The sequence below is a fragment of the Onychostoma macrolepis genome, chromosome 08 (assembly GCF_012432095.1).
Source record: "Onychostoma macrolepis isolate SWU-2019 chromosome 08, ASM1243209v1, whole genome shotgun sequence".
In the NCBI taxonomy this organism is placed as follows: Eukaryota; Metazoa; Chordata; class Actinopteri; order Cypriniformes; family Cyprinidae; genus Onychostoma; species Onychostoma macrolepis.
The window spans coordinates 18,783,300-18,803,720 of NC_081162.1; the positions used below are offsets into that span (position 1 = coordinate 18,783,300).

Sequence of the window (20,421 nt, forward strand, 5' to 3'; positions counted from 1 at the left end):
TATTGTATACAATACGACTTGCTGGTATAGCCACCAAAATATCAGAAAAATTGTGAAAGCTCTTTCAAGAGCAGCAGGTGTCAGCTGTAGTGAACTGGATCATGTCATGACTGAACTCTCAGAAGTGTTGGGAATCTTGGGATACATGAGACGCGAACGGAATGAGATCGAGCAGCCGATGGATAAAGTAAATGAGCAATGTGGAAAGAATGGAGGGAATAAACGAAAGGGAATAAAGAGCTCTGGACAACAATGTTTCAAAAGTCAAAATAAGAACAATTATAGATATTATTTCGCCATTACATGTTTAGTAAATAATCTGCACAATACTTTTGAGTTATTTTTGCATATTATATTTGCATACATTAACCTATCTGGATACCCAATTTAAAGGTTGCTTCGGGGGACTTTTACGGTAAGTAGGCTACTTTATTTAAATAGCTACCTATAGCCATCTGCATTTGCATGATAGTTTGTTTGTTTACATTCTTATGAAATATATTCTAATAATAAGCTAACATGGTTGAGATATCGCTGAGCAGTTTTGCACTAGTTCGTGCGAAACTGAGATCTCACCCTTCAGTGCCTCAGTGATCTGGTGAAGGGTGTGAAATTCTGGAGCTAGGAGGCAACCTACTTTCGTCAAGAGGTAACCTCTCCACCTCTCTCTACCCCTCCTTACACACCCTCTCTGTCTTCCAGCCTCCCATTCATTCACTCACTCACACACACACCCGCTCAGGTTGTGACAGCGGTGTCCATCAGGCAGAGATGCCGGCTGAGCGATTCGTGGCGGTGACTGTGATTTGCGCTTTGATGGCGCAAAACTGCCGTGGGGAGCTTGTGGCTCATGTACAGGAGCTGAATCCCGTGCCTGAATCCTCCCTGCTCAAGCCCAAAGTCATGATCGCGATTCTGGCTCGGAACTCGGCGCACAGCCTGCCGTACTACCTGGGCTGCATCGACCGCCTGGACTACCCCAAGGACCGGATTGCGATATGGTGAGACTCTCCAAATTAGGCTTTTATGGAGTGCTGCTGTAGAGGTGTATGGTTTGCTTTGCAGCAAGTGTGTTGGTTGAAAACTGAGAAGGTCTGGTACATAATGGAGTTATTGTGGAGTGCGCGCAGGTAAGGTTTGGTTAATGAAAACCTTCTGGCAGATAGAGGAACAGAGACGCCGCTGTCTGCGTGCAGCAGACCTGTTAAAGTGGTTTTACTGCACTCTCTCCACGCGTGTGTGCACGGATTTAATTACATGTTAAAAGAAGATGAAAGGCTTTTGCAGGCTAAGCAACATGTCCTGTCGGTTCTCTTTATAATTAGAGTTTTAGGAGAATTTCTGTCAGCATAATTTTCGAGTGGCAATTCAGTTGACGTTCGTCTCGCGCAGCCGCCCCTACCATCCGTCTTAACTGTGACACAGGCTACTTGCAATAGGCCTATGTGTAATAACAAATGAAATAAAAGTGATAGATAATTGCAATACCTATGTTTTGTGCTGTCCGAAACATAGAAATCAAATGAGTTGCGTATGGTGATTTTCTCAAGTGAACTCGAGTCGCGAGGATATGCCTGTATTTATTTGCTCTAACTTGTAAATGTTTTGTTGTTACTGAAATGTTATTTGAAAACGCTGGTGAAACGCATACACTTGTGTGTAAGAATACATAGGCCTACTACCAACTTACTCGTAGTTACAGGAATGATTCAGATATCCCCGCCCCCTTCTTGTATGTGTCAATAAATACAAGAGAGGGGACCAAAGTTAATGTCTTTGTCTCCTTCATGCTCACTTTCTATCTGTGTTCATATACCACAGATGATGAGCGTAAATGATCTGTGAACTATCCTCACTTCCCTTCAGCTTTCCCAAGGGTAAACAAGTGATTCACCTTACATTTCTTTCCAAATCAATCGGATGGAGGCACACACAACTTTAATTTCATCTCCCTCTCCTCTTTATGCTGCTCCACAGTCTGATGGGAGCTGCTTTGATTGGAAAACATTCAGTATGTGTTTGGGCTGACAGTACACTCCACTCCACTGTTATGCCTTATGTTTTACCACTTTTTACATTTATTTCTTCTGGCAGGTTTTAACTAGAGAGTGTTTCGAATGAGGCACGCATTTATGAAGTGAAATTCATTTTGAATCCTTTTGCATATCATTTGCAAAAATAAACTCTACTAACACAGACTAACTTGCTGTTTTCATATTTAAAGTCACACTGAAGTAGCAGCATATCTTTTTTCATTATTGTGATGTACGTCCTAGTGTTCTGTCCAACTCTTGTTGATTGGATTTTGAGATGCTTTGCAATCAAAAGTGGATGCAGATGAACGCAAACTTTCAGGCGCATAAGTCACCAGAGAGAAGTCTGTCATTTTCACCAGAAGGTATGGTTATGACATTTTGATTAAACATTACAAGTCAGCAACAATGAAAAAAAAAAAAGCATGCATGGATAAATTGTTTACAATAAGATCGATAAAATCCATTTATAAAATAGATACGGTGAATTTTTATTTCATGCCAACTTTAGCTGCCTGTGGACATTTGTATGTGTGTATGTGCACAATTATGAAGACCTACTGGAGTTTACTGAACAAACAGAGCAGTCAAATGACAGGCTGAAAGTCTCACTGCTTTGCGAAAGAATGTGGGGAATTAGGGGGAAGAAAGGATGGAGTGAGAGGAAAGGGCAGGGGAGGGGAACTGTTGAAAATTACACAGGGCAGGGGCACCACGAGTGGCCTAACAATCCACATTTCATCCCTATTGACCACGTGCACTGTCTCTCTGACCAACTTTGTCTTCTCTTATTTGTTAGGTAAGTATCTCAGATTGGATCAAAGTCTGTATGAGGTGGAAGAGTTGTTTACACTGGAATTTGTGTGTGTTAATTCTACTAGCCTGAAAAATACTGTTAAATAGCATAACTGGAACAGAATAAGCAACATTTTTGATACGTTTATTACTGTAATCCTGACAGTTTAGAAGATTTTTATTTATTCAATTAAATATTAGCTGTACTTGTAGGTAACTAGGTCTACTGTTCTTAAAAAGGTAGGCAAGATGGACGACATGAAATGAAAATTCACGATCGCATTCAGATCTGCTTCCATCCAATCAGCAACTGATGGAGAAAACCAAGTCTTTTTTGATAATCTGCTTCACTCGAATGTATGTCACAATAAAAAAGAAAAGATCTGTCGCTACTTACATTTCATCACAACCTTAAAGGTTACATTTCTTACATTTAGAGTTTCTGTGATTGTTTGAATTTAGCAGGAGCTAAGCTACTATAACGCTGAAGAGAATTGTTAGCACTAACAAGAGAGACAGAGACGATGATCTCCTCTGACAGTGTCTTGATTAATGGCTCAGACAGTCTTAAGTAATAAAGAAGGAAGAGTGTGAATCCAGCGTTATGTTCCCTAAAGGCACAGTCCTGTAATTAGCAAAACGGTGTTCAAGCTAATGGTGCCAACACAGCTTTTGACATAAGTTAGAAATGACTGATCAAGTTACAGTCAAAATTACTGAACACAGACTCGTTTATAAGAGCCAACTGCTCTTTTGTGTGTGTTTGCTAGCCTTATCGGTATGATGTGATTTTCTTGACAACCATGCGAGCAGTTTTCCTTCAGACTCAGGTGTTCGTTCCAGCAGTTATGATGCTGTTGTTGAGGAATGCTGGGCATTTTGGCAAGTTAAATAAACAAAGCATGCTGAATAGCTATAACAAAGGGCTTGAGAAAACAATAGAGATATGTTGGGTATTGATCTGATGGTCAGATCTGTAAATGATTATGTGCATGTAATTACAGCTTTGAGTGTGTTTGTGTTTTTATTAGATTTGCGTGAGTTTTGCTGTTAATAAAACCCTGGCGCATGCAGTGTTTGAAGGGGTCTATAGCCTAACTTGGGCATTTCTGCGGTTCTCCTTCACTATTGTTCTTTTCCACATGTCCAGAACCAGTTTCTGCTCTTTACAACAACAGTTGGAACCTAACTGAACCCAAAAGGCCTCAACCCAGCAGGGGTTTAAGTGTAGAGGAACAATAGTGTGCAAAAGTCCAGACGGCAGGACGATTGCAGACTTTAGTCATGGGTGTCTAGAGTCGAGCTGGAATAGTAGTTTATTGGTGTGCAGTGTTTTGGGTCAGGGCAGGTGACCAAATAATCTGCACAATACTATTATGTAAAAATGACTTGGTTGTATAGTGGATATTGCAGCATTTTCATTGCAACACTTTTTTTTTTTTTTGCAATTTTGGAGTGTTTAGTCACATGACATTCTATGGTTCTATTGATTGGCTCAACATGTTTTGAGGTCCAATGCAGCTGCTAATGAAATATTTGCTATTGCATAACTTTCTCCAGGTATTATATAGACATTTTTGGGACTTCTGTCACAGTCACAGACCGCTGTTTTAGGTTACAAAAGGCACACTTGACCAAAGATAGGCGTGCATAAAGCAAGCAGATTTGCAGGGACATATAGTGAGGTATTTCGAGGTGACAGAGGTTTATGTTGTTGGAGGGAAAATGCAGTTTTATTGCTCTCTGCTGGTTTCATCCTTCTGGTAAACCACTGGGTTGACTAACATTGTCTGCAGTGCAAGCAATACTCTATCTGTCTACCTCTCCGTTTCAATCTTTTTCTCTCACACCCCTTTCTGATTTTTTCACTGTCTATTTGTCTGCTCTTGTTCTGTGCATAATTACATATCACGTACCTTTTTCACAGTGTTTCACAGATGTGTTTACATTCAAAAGGAAGATGAAGGGAGAGTCTCTGAGTTCATGTTTGATAAACTCTGTCAGTGTGTCAGGTGAGACTGTGGGAATCTTTCCTGCTTTCCAGACCGACTAGTCTATGATCCTACATGTACTCTTGAGAAAAGCATTCGTGTTTTTACAGATGTGTGTTCACAACTAATTTAACCGCTTTTGTTGCTTTTATCAGATTTGTAACTCCAGAACAGATGTATAGGAGAACAACGAGTCACTGAAAAGTAGATTAAGCTAAAATGTTCTGGATGGATCTCTTAGGTCCTAGTTTGCAGCTGTATAAAATGAAATGTGTTGGTACCTTTAATGTCAATGTAATTATGTACTTATAAAAAAGATGTCAAATGTCATGAGGGGGGATGAACTCTAGATGTGTTTGTGTGTGACATGGCAGAGCTGTGTTGACAGAGGGTGGCTGGAGAAATTTGAGTACAGGAAGGGTTTCACGAGCCCCTTTGCCCCCTCCTCAATTTACAGAGCCAGGCAGCCACGTCAGCATGGGGGCAGAGCCACTGCAAAGCAAGCAAACACACACACACACACACACACACACACACACACACACACAAATAATCATTTTATACAAATAATGTTCCAAAGTAGAACTATTTCGGCACAGTGTATACAGTTGTATACTTTGTCAGATTTTTGTGTAATAGGGATAGTTCGCCTAATACGATTCTGTCATCATTTATTAACCTTTATATTGTTCCAAAACTGTAATTTTTGAAATCCTTTGGACACAAACAAGATCAAAATGGTCTTTTTTGTCTATACAATGAAATTCAATGGCCCTGTGTTGATTTGGACCCCATTTACTTTTATTGACATAAACAATATTTTGAAAATATCTTTTTATGTGTTCTGAAGAAGAAATTTATAGTCATCATTTTCATCTTTTTCAAATTTTCATCTTTGCATTGAACAATCCCTTTAAATCCCTTTAAATGCCTTTAAAAAGTCATTAGAGGGTCTACATCAACATTAGTCCAGATATATTTGAAAATGTGTTTTAGTTTCAAAACGCTCCCCATTGCATCTAGCATTTAAAAAAAAAAAATTCAAAAAGTTGTTCGTCAATACTGAAACGTAAAAAAAGGCAACAGCTTGCTGCAAATATGTAAAATGTCATAAACCCTTACTAAGGTGATACCAAGAGACCAGACATAATAAAGTTCTCATTATCATGTCATTCTTCTGTTTTCAAAGTTATGTTATGAGGTTATAGTTTGTAGTTATTATAGACTGTTCTCTGTCATTATGAACACACATGCTCATCTTAATACAACAGACCCATTGTTATAGTTGAAATGGGTAATCAGCCTAGAAGAAAGATTTTTTCGGCGTTGTCAGAGCAGCTTTGAACAGTAGAAGACTTTATTAATATCTTTTTTACTGGCTTATCCAATTCAGGGTTATTTCATTTAATCTCTGTGTTTTTACTTAAACATGATTGCTTCTTTTATTAGAGGTCAGTCCTCTTGATCTCTTATGGCTGTACTGTGCAGGTGGAGAAAATATAAGATGTGCATGTTTGGAGGTGAGTAGCATGTGGTGTCCAGATGCTGTCAGTAAGGACACATGGAGGAGAAACAGAGAGACAAAAAGAGAAAGTGAGCCTCGGGCAGTCAGATAATGAGCTGGAGACTTACAATAAACTTCAAACGGGCGGTGAAAGAAAATTGGGTTTTTATAAGCAAAGTCCTGCTTCCTCCAAGCACAGCAGGAGTGCACACATACAAAACCTAGAGCTAAATATCCTGCCACAAACACACACACACACACATCCCTAACACTTTTAATCACCTTTATCATTGAGGTCCACTAACAGAATACTGCAAGTGAAATAAGTTTGGGGTGTTTAACAGTGAAATATCAGATTAATTGCAGTTTGGACTGAGGATTTGTTTATTGAACATAAATCAATATACAGATTGGGAGAAATGTCTAAATAATATTGTAGAATATAGACCTTGTTTAGAAAGTGTATGTAACGTGGTCCGTGTCAGCAGTGTGTTTTCGCCCTTGGGTGTGGAAATTTGTTAGGGTTCGAGAGGTGAGAGTGAAAGGTGAGGAGAATGTGTCTGTCCGGATATATGACTGACTGAACCTTCAAAAACCAGAAGTTTGAGTCATTCATATGCTGGCAGGTTCGAATTCCTCTGGCTGTTTACTTGTCCGGTCATGAATATGAGTGTTGCCCCCTGTGGCCAGAGCTGAGATACAGCCTCAAAGACTTCATACAGGCAGAAATACACTCACATCAGCACAAATTTGCTTATATTTGGGTGAATCAAAAAGCATGCCAGGGTATTTTATTATTACACTGTAAAAAGTGATAAGTTGACTTAACTTAAAAAAATTTAGGAAACCTGTTGCCTTAAAATTTTTAAGTAAATGATAATTAAAAAAATAAGTTAATTGAATTGTCAAGTTCACTTAACTTTTTAAAAAAAAAATTATTATGTACTTAATAATTTTAAGGCCACGGGTTTCCTAAATTTTTTTAAGTTAAGTCAACTTTCACTTTTTACAGTGTATTATTATTATAAAAGAAAAAAATATTATATAAAAAGAAAATTGATGTCTTTTTCAAAACTATTCATTTTTATCATTATTGACATTATCGTTATAAATTTATTTGATATATTATTTAAATTGTAAGGGATTTATAAATCATTGTAGTATTTATTGTTTTACCAATTTTAATAAAATAAATCATTTAAACTACTTTAAACAAATAATTTAAACAATTAATATTCATTACTATTAATAAAAGTAATATATATAATTACAAATAATTTTGAGCGCAATTGTCAAATTCTAATTATATTTGTAGTTATTAATGACATATACTGTAATATATATATATATATATATATATATATATATATATATATATATATATATATAAAACAATACATTTCTCTTTTCTGTTGATTTTAGGAGAAATATGACCCAGACATGTTCTTCATTTACAGTCAGACATAATGTAAGCATATAGTAATACTATTAAGTCATGCATAAATCATAAATCAAATCATAAATCTAAATTCTCACCAGGGATACTTGCACACTTCACTATGTGTATATGTGCAGTTTTCTTTGTCATGGAACCGCGTAACCCAAAATGCATTGTGTGGGTCTCTTCCTGGGAGGGTCGGAGAAGAACACATGTGCAATCATTTGCCATTAGAGAGTCGTTTAAAGAGATGCAGCGAGTCCGTATATTCCAGATGTTTATATCGGCTGCAGCAGTGTGACAGAACCACAACATGTTTATTTAATTCATATAAATGCAGAACTAGAATGAACAGATATCTGAACAGAAGTATGAGAATTGCATGCAAAGAAAAACCTAACACACGTGTATTTATCCTCATATAATAAAATGCACATGCATGCACTCTTTTGCTTTTCTGCTTCATTGTTCATTCTGATTTTAATGGATTTTTCACAGATGTTCTGGAAAAATGTTTGCAGCTCGAAGGCCTGTTTTCCTATAGAGCAACTGTGGCACACTTGCATTAGCTGAAGTCATCAGAAAAGCGGTGTGTGTGAAAGCAGTGATCTTTTTGACAGTGAATTACCTGTCATTACCTGTGTGTCAGGTGTTTTTCGAACCAGTGATAAAAAACCAGACTGCTTATCAAGCTTGATGCTGTCTGTTCCCTTTGCTGTCATACACTCGTAAAATCTTGGACACCCATAAAGCATACTTAAAACACACATACATCACCTTGGCCTGTATTTTCGGCAATCTTTGTTGGAATATGTTGTTATGAGCGAGACTCATAACAACTGTCTTGGCTGAGTAATTGTCTGTTTGTGTGAGTGACAAAATAGCAGTCGTGGTGTCGAATAACTGGTCTATCACTTGTTATTTAAAGACGAACAGTGTATAATAATATGAGTTTACTTAGATGCACACACTGCATACAATGTTATCTGTTGTCTGACAATGTTTGTTTGTGGGAGTTATGTGTGTATTGGTGGGTTTACACTGGTATAATTCACTGCAGATATTCAAGGCAGACATAGCCGTAGATTTGGAAGCCGGCAGTGGGAACAGGATGGACGTGTCCCTCAAAATACAAAAAATTAAAAAATCCTTGAAAATAATTAACAGATATAGAAAATAATACATTTACATATAATTTTACATGAGAAGTAAAATAACACAAATAGACTCACAAATAGATTCATGTTTTGTCTTGTATTATGCACAAATCTCAGTAAATTTAGTAACATTAATGCTTTAAATAAAAAAATGAGAAATATATAAAAATATAATAATAATATATAAAAATATCTAAGCATTCTTAAACGAATGTCAGTTTACTTGAAGTACAGTAAAATGGCACAAATGATACTTTCCCCCAGAGAATATATTGTAACCAGACTCATGTTTTGTCTTGTTTTAAAGCATAAACCTAAAATTAGTAAAGTTTATGCTTTAAAACACATAAATAATGTAATTTATCTTCTTAGCTAAATTTAGGCATGTATTGCTTAAAGGATGCATAATTAGTACTTGAAAACAAGAAGAAAAAAAAAGCTGGTAATGAATAGGCTTTTTGTCATTTATTATTATTATTATTATTATGACTCATTTAACTGTTTTTGCACTTGTCTACATATTAGGTGAAATGAATCCAGTTTAATTTTTTCCATTGCCTCAAGTTTTATTCTGACGCTGCTGCAGAACATCCCGCAGTGCTCTATTAATATGGATATACACACCAGTTGAATCTTATTTCTGGTAAAGGTGGGGTGAGGAAATGTGAATGTGTGTGTGAATGTGACGACTGAGGTGATGTCAATATTTGTTGTTTTTTTCCCACATGGTTTCACTGCAGAGTCCCTGTGCAGTGGAGGTTTCCACTGGCACAGCCAAACGGCCCTGACTACACTGAGGACACTGAGTGTGTTTGTGTGCTTGTGTCAGTGTTTACATGTGATCTCCACAAGCCACAGAGTGGTAATGCTGGGAAAACTCACTGTTATGTCACACCGTATATGTTCGTCACTGTTAATGTAGTCAAAATATAAATTAGTTGCTGTTTTGCATAAATGTTGGTGCAAGTCACGGTATATTGTTTTATGAAGTCAGAAGTTTCTGCATTTTCACTTGCTAGTAATGTATTTAACTATGCTAAGCTAGGCCCCTAAAATGCTAATATGAAACTTAGACAATACGTCTTTTTCCTCTCACAAGCTGCTGTTGGCAAACTGTTGTTAAGTGCCTCACTTCATTGCAAGCCCTTAAATGCGCCTGAGGAATTTATCAGGCCTGGAAATACAGCGTTAGCTTGCTTGCGTCATCAAATAGCACTTTTGACATCTTCACATGAATTTTAATAATCTTATCGAGCTTTTCCACAAATCTAGGAGAAGGAAATACTAACACAAAACACATTGGTGACTATTCCACCCTTGCCTGAGGGACGCATCGCTCTTTCACTGCTCCTGATGAGCAGCTGTTTTTGGAGATTGTCTTGTTTATGTTAAAATGATGTAAATTCTCCTTTATCGTTTCTTGAAGGGCTGCAACGGACCATAATGTGGACAACACCACATCCATGCTGAGAGAATGGCTGAAAAACAGGCAGAGCAGATACCATTACATGGAGTGGAGGCCCATGGAGGAGCCACGGTTGGTTGAAAACATCTTGTTCCAGAACAGGAGGTTTCAAAGTCAATTAGCACTAATGGCTGTTTATGTCAGGAATTTGCAACAGTCTACTAATGTCTTTCCCATCTAAATCTAATGATTTCCAGAACAGGGATTTAAAAAATCATGTCAGTTCTGTCATTCCCTGCTAAAAAAAAAACAATGGAAGCCCAATAGAAACCATCACAGAAATTCCAATGGTTTCCATTAAAATACCATTATAAACCATTAGCTTTTTCCAGTAAAACCATTACAAAATTTTTTGGGCATTTTTCCAATTGGATTTAACATCCCACCAATAGAATCCATCACATACCAGTAGACACCATTATAGTTTCCATTAAAACCAATACAATTCTCATTATAACCATTAAAACCATTACATTTTCTATTGTGTTTTGGGCAGGGTTCTATTGTTTTTTTCAGCAGGATTATTTTGCCATCATCCTGTTCTAAACCTATGCATCTTTTTTTTTCTATATAAGGTCATACACAGATGAGTGGGGGCCGAAACACTGGGCTCCATCTCGTTTCGGTCATGTAATGAAGCTCAGACAGGCGGCACTGAAGGCTGCACGAGAGCGCTGGGCTGATTATATACTGGTGAGGCCGTATGTTGCGTCTGTTACACTCATGTTAAATAAAAACCATAGGCACTATTACTCCAACTATTCATCATATTACGTTGATGCTAAATTGGTATTTTTATGTAAAACTAGAGTTCTACAACTACATCTCTCTCTTTTTCTCTCAGTTTGTTGACAGTGATAACCTTCTGACCAACCCACGGGTGCTGAATCTCATGATGGCAGAGAATTTCACACTGGTGGCACCCATGTTGGATTCCCGATCCCTCTACTCAAACTTCTGGTGTGGCATCACGCCTCAGGTAAACCTTGTTCACCTCAGGCTCAAAGAGCAATATATTAAAGGGATAGTTCACTCACAAATACAAATTCTGTCATCATTTACTCACTCTTATGGTTTTCCAATCCTGTATGACTTTCTTTCACCTGTGGATCATAAAAGAAGATATTTTTAAAAATGTCTCAGTGTTTTTTTTTTTCCACACAGTGGACAATTGACCTATCGGTAAGCCCCTCCCCTCAAACGCAGACTAGCCAATGGCAGTCGAGTATCAGTTGCACGGGGAGCGGAAATCGGACATCTTTAGGTTTCAGCGCCATAGAGAAACATTGGAAGATCTGAAGCTCGCATCGGTTTTAGCTTCAAAAATGGAAAAACAATGTGCCTGGGGTACTTGTAACACTGATTCCAGGTATCCTGAGAGGATGGGCGATATAATTTATTTTATTACATTTCCTGAATCCAAACAAAACAGAGCAAAATGTCCCTAAGTATTCACCCCAATACAAATGAAGACAAAAACGTTCATTTTCTGGTTGTCATACACTCATTAAGTTACAGTTTTCATCTGCTCAAGCATAACGTTAATGTTATCTTGTGCTTTAGCAAGTATCTCTGGCTAAAACTAGCTAACGTTAAAGTTAGTGAGTCCATGCTAATGTACAAACTTAAATAGCGGACTGTTCTCGTGTCTTGTACAGTGAAGGTCAAAAACACACAAACGTAGGTCTACATTTCAGTGCCTCTCCATATTAAACTGGTTAAATGTACATTAATTTAATCGTAGCCTGCGATACATGAACAGTGTTGATCCTGCATGTTGTCATCCGAGATCGTGATGACCGACGGTAATATGAGACTTCTCCCGCTTGAATTGTGATCTGTAAACCCTCGCTTCGAGTTACCCTCCGTATTTATTTTTAAATATTTTATAAATCCCTCCACGGAATATTTAATTCCCATTTGGTGGCCTTCTGTGTCCAAAATTGTGCAAAAACATCGTGGGGCAAGGTTTTCACACAGCAGCTGTCATTGAAAGACAGTGAGCAACTCCGTTTGTTTGTCCGAGGGAGCAACAGTAACTAAGGGGGGCGGGGCTTACCGATAGGTCAATTGGTCACTAAAATTGTTTTGGTTACCAACACTGATCAAAATATTCTCTTTTGTGATTTTCCTGAAGAAAGCAAGTCATAAAGGGTTTGGAATGACATGAGGGCGAATAAATGAATGCATTTTCATTTCACCCAAAAATGAAAATTCTGTCATGAATTACTCACCCTCATGTCGTTCCAAACCTTCGTTCATCTTCAGAACACAAATTAAGATATTTTTCATGAAATCCGAGAGCTTTCTGATCCTGCATAGACAGCAATGTAACTAAAATGTTCCCAGGCCCAGAAATGCAGTAAGGAAATCGATAAAACAGTCCATGTGACATCAGTGGTTCAACCGTAATTTTAGGAAGCTACGATAATTTTTTTTGTGTGTGCAAAATTTTTTTCTCATTGCTTCATAAAATTACAGTTGAACCACAGATGTACTACTTTACTATGTTTCTGGGCCTGGGAATATTTCATTTACATTGCTGTCTATGGAGGGTCAGAAAGCTCTCGGAATTTAGCCAAAAATATCTTAATTTGTGTTCCGAAGGTCTTACGGCTTTGGAACGATATGAGGGTGAGTAATTAATGACAGAATTTTCATTGTTAAGTGAACTAACCCTTTAAAGCAAGATTTTCTGTTCAAAATGCATTCAAATGAAATTGTACATTCAACATTCACAATTAAAATGTAATTATGAACCATGCTTCAATAGCCTGATATCTCTGATTTTTTCAGGGTTATTACAAGCGTGCCCCAGACTACCAGCCTATCCGTGAGTGGAAGCGTTTGGGCTGTTTCTCGGTTCCCATGGTGCACTCCACCTTCCTGTTGGATCTGAGACGTAGCGCCACACTCGACATGGCTTTCTACCCACCTCACCCCGACTACAGCTGGGCGTTTGATGACATCATGGTTTTTGCATTCTCTGCGCGACAAGCTGGTGAGAGATCTCCATTGGATTGCTTTAACAATAGTCCATTAAAAATGGTGTGTATTTATCTGATTATATGTTTTTGTATACTAAATAAAGGTTTAATTCAGTATAATTCAAGTTAGGTAGAATGAGGCATTAGGTAGAATGAACTAAAAATTGACGTTTTTTAGCATTTATTAAATTAGGTTAAATTATGTATATTTAATTTAAATATCAATTAATAAAATCAAATGTTATAATATTAATGTGAATGTGTTGTATATGTAAAAATTAACATTAAGCTAGATTAATAAATGCTGGTATTATAGTATTTTTTACTGTTAGGTTATGATAGACCATTGAACATATTGTAAGTGTTGGCATTTTATTATTTATTATTTAAGTGCGTGAGTTGTTTTGGAAATGAGTGCTTTTAAGCACGGAATGTTTTCAGAGTAAACAGATGAAGGCAGTTAAGAGTACCGTTCTTCTGTTTTTGGGCCCCAGAACAGACACGGATCAGAGACTCTAACTGCACCTCTAACTGTCCAGCTCCAGTATATGTTGCTGAGGAGGGTTTGTGTTAATATAACAGCTTTAATGTCGGATAATCTTGTGGCTAATATAACCAGCTCCAGCTGGGCAGTTTTATGGCCTCTTTGGGTGTTTGTGGATGTTCCATTAAGGAAATAATGTGTGTGTGAGAGAGAGAGCATGTGGTGGATTTACAGTAAATCACATATACACAAACAGCTAACACAAAGCCATCAAACCATGACTCTAAACACACCCATGAATATAGCCGTGACAACACCAAACCACACAAACACATTAATGATGTAACACTCATGCACTGTAAAAAAAAAAAAAAAAAAAGTTGAGCGAACTTAAAAAATATATTTTTACCAGCTTCAGCAGATTTTTGAGTTTGCTCAACTTATTTTTGTGGGAGATTCTCAAATTTTTGTTGTATAAACTTAAAACGCCAAGTTGAGAAAACTCAAAAATCTTCTGAAGCTGGTTGCCTTAAAATTTTAAGTGGGCTCAACTTTTTTTTTTTTTTTTTTTTACAGTGTGGTTCTCGTTTTGTAGGGTGGGCTGACTACATAGGGTACATAGAATTATGTGAGATATTCATGATGTGTCTGTATTATGCTGTTGTTTTTTTCTGTAGGTGTACAGATGCATGTATGCAACAGAGAACATTACGGTTTTCTGACTGTACCTCTGAAGGCCCAGCAGAGTGTAGAAGATGAGGAGGAGAGCTTCACACACACCATCACTGAGGCCATGAGTGAGTATTATCACTCACAAACACATTATATACACATTAAAGCATAGATAATAACATGCATTCACTACAGTTCAAAAGTTTGGGGATAATTCCATTTTTAAAGGCTTTTGAAAGAAGGCTTGTATGCTATGCAAAACTGCATTTATTTGATCAGAAATACAGTAAAAACATTAATAATGTGAAATATTATTACAATTTAAAATAGCATTTCTATTTTTATATATTTTAAAATGTAATTTATTCCTGTTATGCTGAATTGAAGCTGAATTTTCAGAAGCTTTTCAGTGTCACATAATCCTTCAGAAAGCATTCTGATATTGATTGATTTGGTGCTCAAAAAAACATAATTTTTTTTGTGGAAACCATGTTTTTTCAGGATTCTTTGAATAGAAAGTTCAAAAGAACCACCTTTATTTTATAATAGAAATCTTTTTTAACATTATGAAATGTCTCTACTGTCACTTTTGATAAGTTTAATGCATCTGCTGAATAAAAGTCTTGATTTCTTCAAAACATCAAATCAAATCTTACTGACCCCAAACTTTGGAACAGTAGAGTATGTTTATCAAGCCATTTTCTTCTTGGGGACCGTTGCCTGGTCCCCACAATGTAGGCAAAACACACACACCCATAAAAAGCACACCCATGGCCACTGCCCCTAATAAACCACCCTTTTTCCAGCACTTTAACTCTTTTACACTTTATATCTTCAACCCTTATTAATTACAGGTTTTATTTACATTTAGTTAGGTTCCAAAGTTTAATTGTCAGATGTCCGTTTTATGCAACTAAAATGCCTTTTCTTGCAGTTGATCATAACATAAAACCCTCTGAGTTTCTCTTCACTCCACCCAAACCTCAGGACAAGATGGGCTTTGACGAGGTGAGAGAGCAGAATCTCTGGAATGTCTTGCTTGACTGGACACTCATGATAGATATTCTGCAGAGAAACCTCAGCTGATTTAAGTGTCTATGAAGCGACATTTTCTTATTTTGCCCTGCTTCATTCCTCAGACTCTCTTGTTCTCTTTTCTGCTCAGATCTTTCTGATTAATCTGAAGCGGAGGTTGGACCGAAGGGAACGGATGTTGAACACAATGGCGGTGCTGGGACTTGAGGCCACGCTGGCTGATGCTGTAGATGGCAAGTAGGTCATCAAGGGGACATTCTGTGGAATCATATTTGTGATGTTTGGGGTTTGGATGTTTGGGTTACTGATGATTTGACGTTTTTTATTCCCTGTCAGGGCTCTGAATACATCTCACCTTCAAGCTCTAGGTATAGAAATGATGCCGGGATATAAAGATCCATACTCTGGTAGGGTGCTGACGCGTGGAGAGATCGGCTGTTTCCTCAGCCACCATTTCACCTGGAAGCAGGTACAGACATATACACATATAAACAAACATGTGACACTCCCTATAAATAGAATATGGAAGGTTTTTCCTTTTTCAATATATAATTAATGTAAGAGGTCAGAGTTAAATATTATATGCATTACTTTTGTATGAAGTTTTCAGTTTTTGCAAAAATTTGGGACATGTCTTAATACAATTTAAAACTCTAATTTTTAGTGTAACATCAAAAAAATAAATATAATAAATAAGTAAATGTGATGAATAAAACATTAAATAGGAAACTGATACTTCCCATAAATTAAAGAAAAATACTTTTTTTCTTCTAATAACTTGTGTAAGAGTTGAATGATTGAGATTGTGAAATGCTGTCGATACTAATATTTGTCTTAAAACTTTTAGATTGTTTTGTTTTATTTGATGTTAGATATGAAATTGTATTTCTTTAACACATCTAATAATTATCACAGCACAGTCATGGAATTTGTACCTCTAATGATTTAAAACAAAGTAGGTGGCACGTATTAGCAAAAAGTTCTATATATACAGTATGCACACAAACATGGGGGACACACTGGACTCCCTGTGTCTTTATTTTTGGCCTCTGTTAAAATTTTCACAGTTAATTAGTGATTTATATAAGCCAAACATAGTATAATTGCCCATTTAATCAGATGAGCAACACTCAAGTAAATATTTCCATTTTCTGAAACAAGATTTTTCAACAGACAAATCATTTTCCATTTACTGTGTGTGTGTGTGTGTGTGTGTGTGTAAGGTGGTGGAGAGGGGTCTGCAGCATGTGCTGGTGTTGGAGGATGACGTGAGGTTTGAGCCTCGATTTAAAAGGAGGTTACAGACCATCATGGAGGATGTTGAAAAAGCTCAGCTAAACTGGGACCTCATGTAAGAACAACACCAGCTGAAAACAAACACATGATGAGACGTTTTCATCGTTCAAAAAAGCATATTGATCTTTCTCTTTCTACATCTCTCTCTTTCTTTTTCACTCTCCATAGATATGTGGGCCGTAAGCGGATGCAAGTAGCTCAGCCAGAGATGTCCGTAGAGGGTGTTAATAATCTGGTGGAGGCTGATTACTCATATTGGACTCTAGGTTATGCCCTTTCACAGCAGGGGGCCAAGAAACTCCTCGCTGCTCAGCCATTCGGAAAGATGCTCCCTGTGGATGAGTTCCTGCCAGTCATGTTCAACAAACACCCAAAGTAAGTGTGATGCATGGATGGGTGCGTGGATAGATAGATTGATGGACAGATAGATCAATGAATGGATGCAAGGATAGATTGATGGATAGGTTGATGGTTGAATGCATCCATGGTTTGATGGATAGATCACTGGATAGACGTACATATGGATGGATGGATGGATGCATGGATAGATTTATGGATAGATCGATGGGTGAATGCACAGATAGTTCAATAGATAGATAGATCGATTTATAGATAGATTGATGTATAGATGGATGGATGCATAGATTGATATATGAATGAATGGATGGATGGATAGATAGATAGATAGATAGATAGATAGATAGATAGATAGATAGATAGATAGATAGATAGATAGATAGATAGATAGATAGATAGATAGATAGATAGATAGATAGATAGATCAATGGATGGATGCACAGATGGATGATAGATCAATCGATGGATGGATGGATCAATGGACAGATAGATAATAGATAGATAGATAGATCAATAGATCGATTTATAGATAGACTGATGTATAGATGGATGGATGGATGGATGGATGCGTGGTTAGATACATGAATGAATGGATGAATGTATAGATAGATATATGAATGGATAGATAGATAGATAGAGATAGATAGATAGATAGATAGATAGATAGATAGATAGATAGATAGATAGATAGATAGATAGATAGATAGATAGATAGATCAATGGATGGATGCACAGTTTGATGATAGACCAATCGATGGATGGATGGATCAATGGACAGATAGATAAATGGATGGATGCGTGGATAGATAGATTGATGGATATATAGATAGATGGGTGAATGGATCAATCGATAGATAGATTGATGGATAGATAGATATTTTTCAGAAGCTTTTACACATAGCTACACACTGAGGCAGAGTGGGACAGACAGTGCTAGATTGTTCAGAGTGGGGGGAAAAAGTATGGTGTCCCTACTGGGTCACACAATGACTGCCTTTCTACCCTGTTTCCTCTATTGGGAGGCCTGCTCAGCACTAGCTGTGCCCCCAGCATGTGTCGCCTTTACTGGCCCTTCTCTCTCTCGCCTAACACCCTCATTACCCTGCGGTCCTTCTCCTCTGTTGTCTTGCATTCTCTGGGTCTCTCTCCCTACTTTGAGGAATTTTGGGAAGGGCCAGTTCTTCCTGTTCTCGGCATTCAAGGGACAAAATTCCCATTGATGGTTCTCTGAGTTTTGGGGGAAGGGCCATTGGTATAAGACAGATGGATTACTGTATAAATATACTCCACTTTCTGTGTGTTTGTGGTGTGTGTGTGTGTGTGAGAGAGAGAGAGAGAGAGCGAGAGAGAAAGAGTCATTGTGTAACCAAGTGTGTGAATTTAGTGTTGTATTATTTTAAAGTGTAGTAAATAATGCAATGTTTTCATGTTGTTTAGATAGCTTTACCCATTGTAGAATAATTTAATTGCACTAAATATACGTTAATGTAAAACATTAGTATGCAGATATTTAGATGAAGTACGTTTAGGTTCAGAATGATTTTTTTTATTCAGCAAAAATGTATTAAAGTAATGGCTGTTGAAAATTAGCTTTGCCATCACAGTAATCACAGTAATAAATTATATGAAAAATGAATAAACATCAATTGTGTAATTTTTCTCATGCCCTTGCTTTTCTTCTCCCCTCCCCTCATGTCTCTCTCTCAGTGCGGCATACATGTCTCACTTTGATCTCAGAGATCTGCGTGCTTTCTCTGTTGAGCCGCTGTTGTTGTACCCAACACACTATACGGGTGAGCCGGGTTACTTCAGCGACACAGAGACTTCCACTATTTGGGATGACGAGGCCATCAGCACAGACTGGGACAGACAGTATGCTAAAAAAACTGCTCAGCAGGAACAAATTCGCTCTGTTGCTCAGAACAGTGTCACCGGGGACACACCACCGCCTGCGTCCCGAGCCTCGCGAGACGAACTCTGAGTCCTCGACATGTTCTCAAACTACACAACTGAATGACAAAACACACTGACTCATAGACAACTCACTCCTCAACGTCCACCAGTCCCCTCCTCCTTGGCGACACTTTGGCCAATAGCATGACAGCTGGCTGGGATGCTCGAACACCATTGGCTTGCTGGTTGATTTTGCACAAAGACACACAAGCTCCTTTTATTTTCACTTATTTATTTCATCATGCCTTCCAGGGACCAAACTGTCCTCAGTGGACACTTCAAAGTGTTTGAAGGATGAATACACTGCGGAAGGACCGGACAGAGGAACATAGACATATGGGAGTTAGATTTGGGTTTGCTAGTGGATGAACAAGACAGACGAATCTTTATTTAATTTTTTTTCCCTTTTGTAATATAAAAACAGATACGGTTTATGCACAGAGTACTGAATAAAAGAATCCTACAGCCTGTCTACATTTCTACTTTATATTGTCAGGAAGGAAATTATATTTTATAATTATCAAAATCACTTTTTAATGTTATTCACGTGTCAAATATATATTAGAGCCATAAATTAAGAGCAGTGGTTACATACTTTTGTGGGGAGGTTGTTCAAATCTGTCCTGTTTTCACATAATTCAGTTGTATTGGATTTAAAACTCTAAAACGCGTTAAATTTTCTTAATAGGAGAACATGTGACTTTTGACACACATCATTCACTGGTCATTAAGTATGCAAAAAAATTTTAATGGATAAGAGCAGCTGTACTCAGTCTAGTTCAAAGTGTATGTGAGACAAAAGGTGTTTTTGTGTTATTGTGAACATCGTCACTAATTCCTTCCAGAATATTCCAGGAGGCTTGTGTGTCTTAAAAAGTGTATGATTCTACTGGGCATTATGTCAACTATCATAATTTGAAATGGCTGGATGCAAACGCCCTCATTTTTCCAAACTCACTCGTATTTTTCCACTCAGCAGGCTGGCTCCTGTTCTCTGACTGTTGATTTCATTACCTTCTTTGATATCTGAAGATGTCATGGTGCTGGTGGTGGGCTGATTCAATAAAACTGACTGATCAATAATATAATGGGTCTAATCATGTCTTTGCAAGCTAACAAAATTCATAGCTTCAGATTCGTTTTGGTATTGACAACCTTTGTTTGCTTTGGTAGATAAGTGTCTTCTTCAATAATGTACTACCAACAGCCTCTGGCTGTTTCCGTGCTAAATTCTCACTAGATGTGTTTGAAAAC

The 20,421-nt window shown here is 37.4% G+C and overlaps 1 protein-coding gene across 2 annotated transcripts; it reads left to right on the top strand.

Annotated features, from left to right (window-relative positions):
- The first annotated feature begins 234 nt into the window (after window positions 1-234).
- colgalt2b (collagen beta(1-O)galactosyltransferase 2b) lies at window positions 235-20,234 on the top strand. Of its 2 annotated transcripts, XM_058785025.1 has the most exons (13): window positions 538-649; window positions 743-1,001; window positions 10,345-10,455; window positions 10,959-11,076; window positions 11,228-11,362; window positions 13,180-13,384; window positions 14,532-14,651; window positions 15,461-15,534; window positions 15,692-15,798; window positions 15,898-16,030; window positions 16,785-16,912; window positions 17,026-17,232; window positions 18,922-20,234. In XM_058785025.1, exons 2-13 carry the CDS (start codon window positions 772-774, stop codon window positions 19,193-19,195), a joined length of 1,842 nt encoding a protein of 613 aa, XP_058641008.1. In that variant the 5' UTR covers window positions 538-649; window positions 743-771; the 3' UTR covers window positions 19,196-20,234. The 2 variants fall into 2 exon arrangements, with proteins under 2 accessions (XP_058641009.1, XP_058641008.1); XM_058785026.1 differs by lacking the exons at window positions 538-649; window positions 743-1,001 and adding an exon at window positions 235-415.
- Window positions 20,235-20,421: the final 187 nt, after the last annotated feature.

What these genes read in the sequence shown, in the direction of transcription:
- colgalt2b (XM_058785025.1), top strand. Translation starts at nt 772, where the DNA reads ATGCCGGCTGAGCGATTCGTGGCGGTGACTGTGATTTGCGCTTTGATG. An exon ending in ATTCTCTGCGCGACAAGCTG is followed by an intron (nt 13,385 to 14,531) that starts GTGAGAGATCTC and finishes TTTTTTCTGTAG; the next exon opens with GTGTACAGATGCATGTATGC. An exon ending in ACAAGATGGGCTTTGACGAG is followed by an intron (nt 15,535 to 15,691) that starts GTGAGAGAGCAG and finishes TTTTCTGCTCAG; the next exon opens with ATCTTTCTGATTAATCTGAA.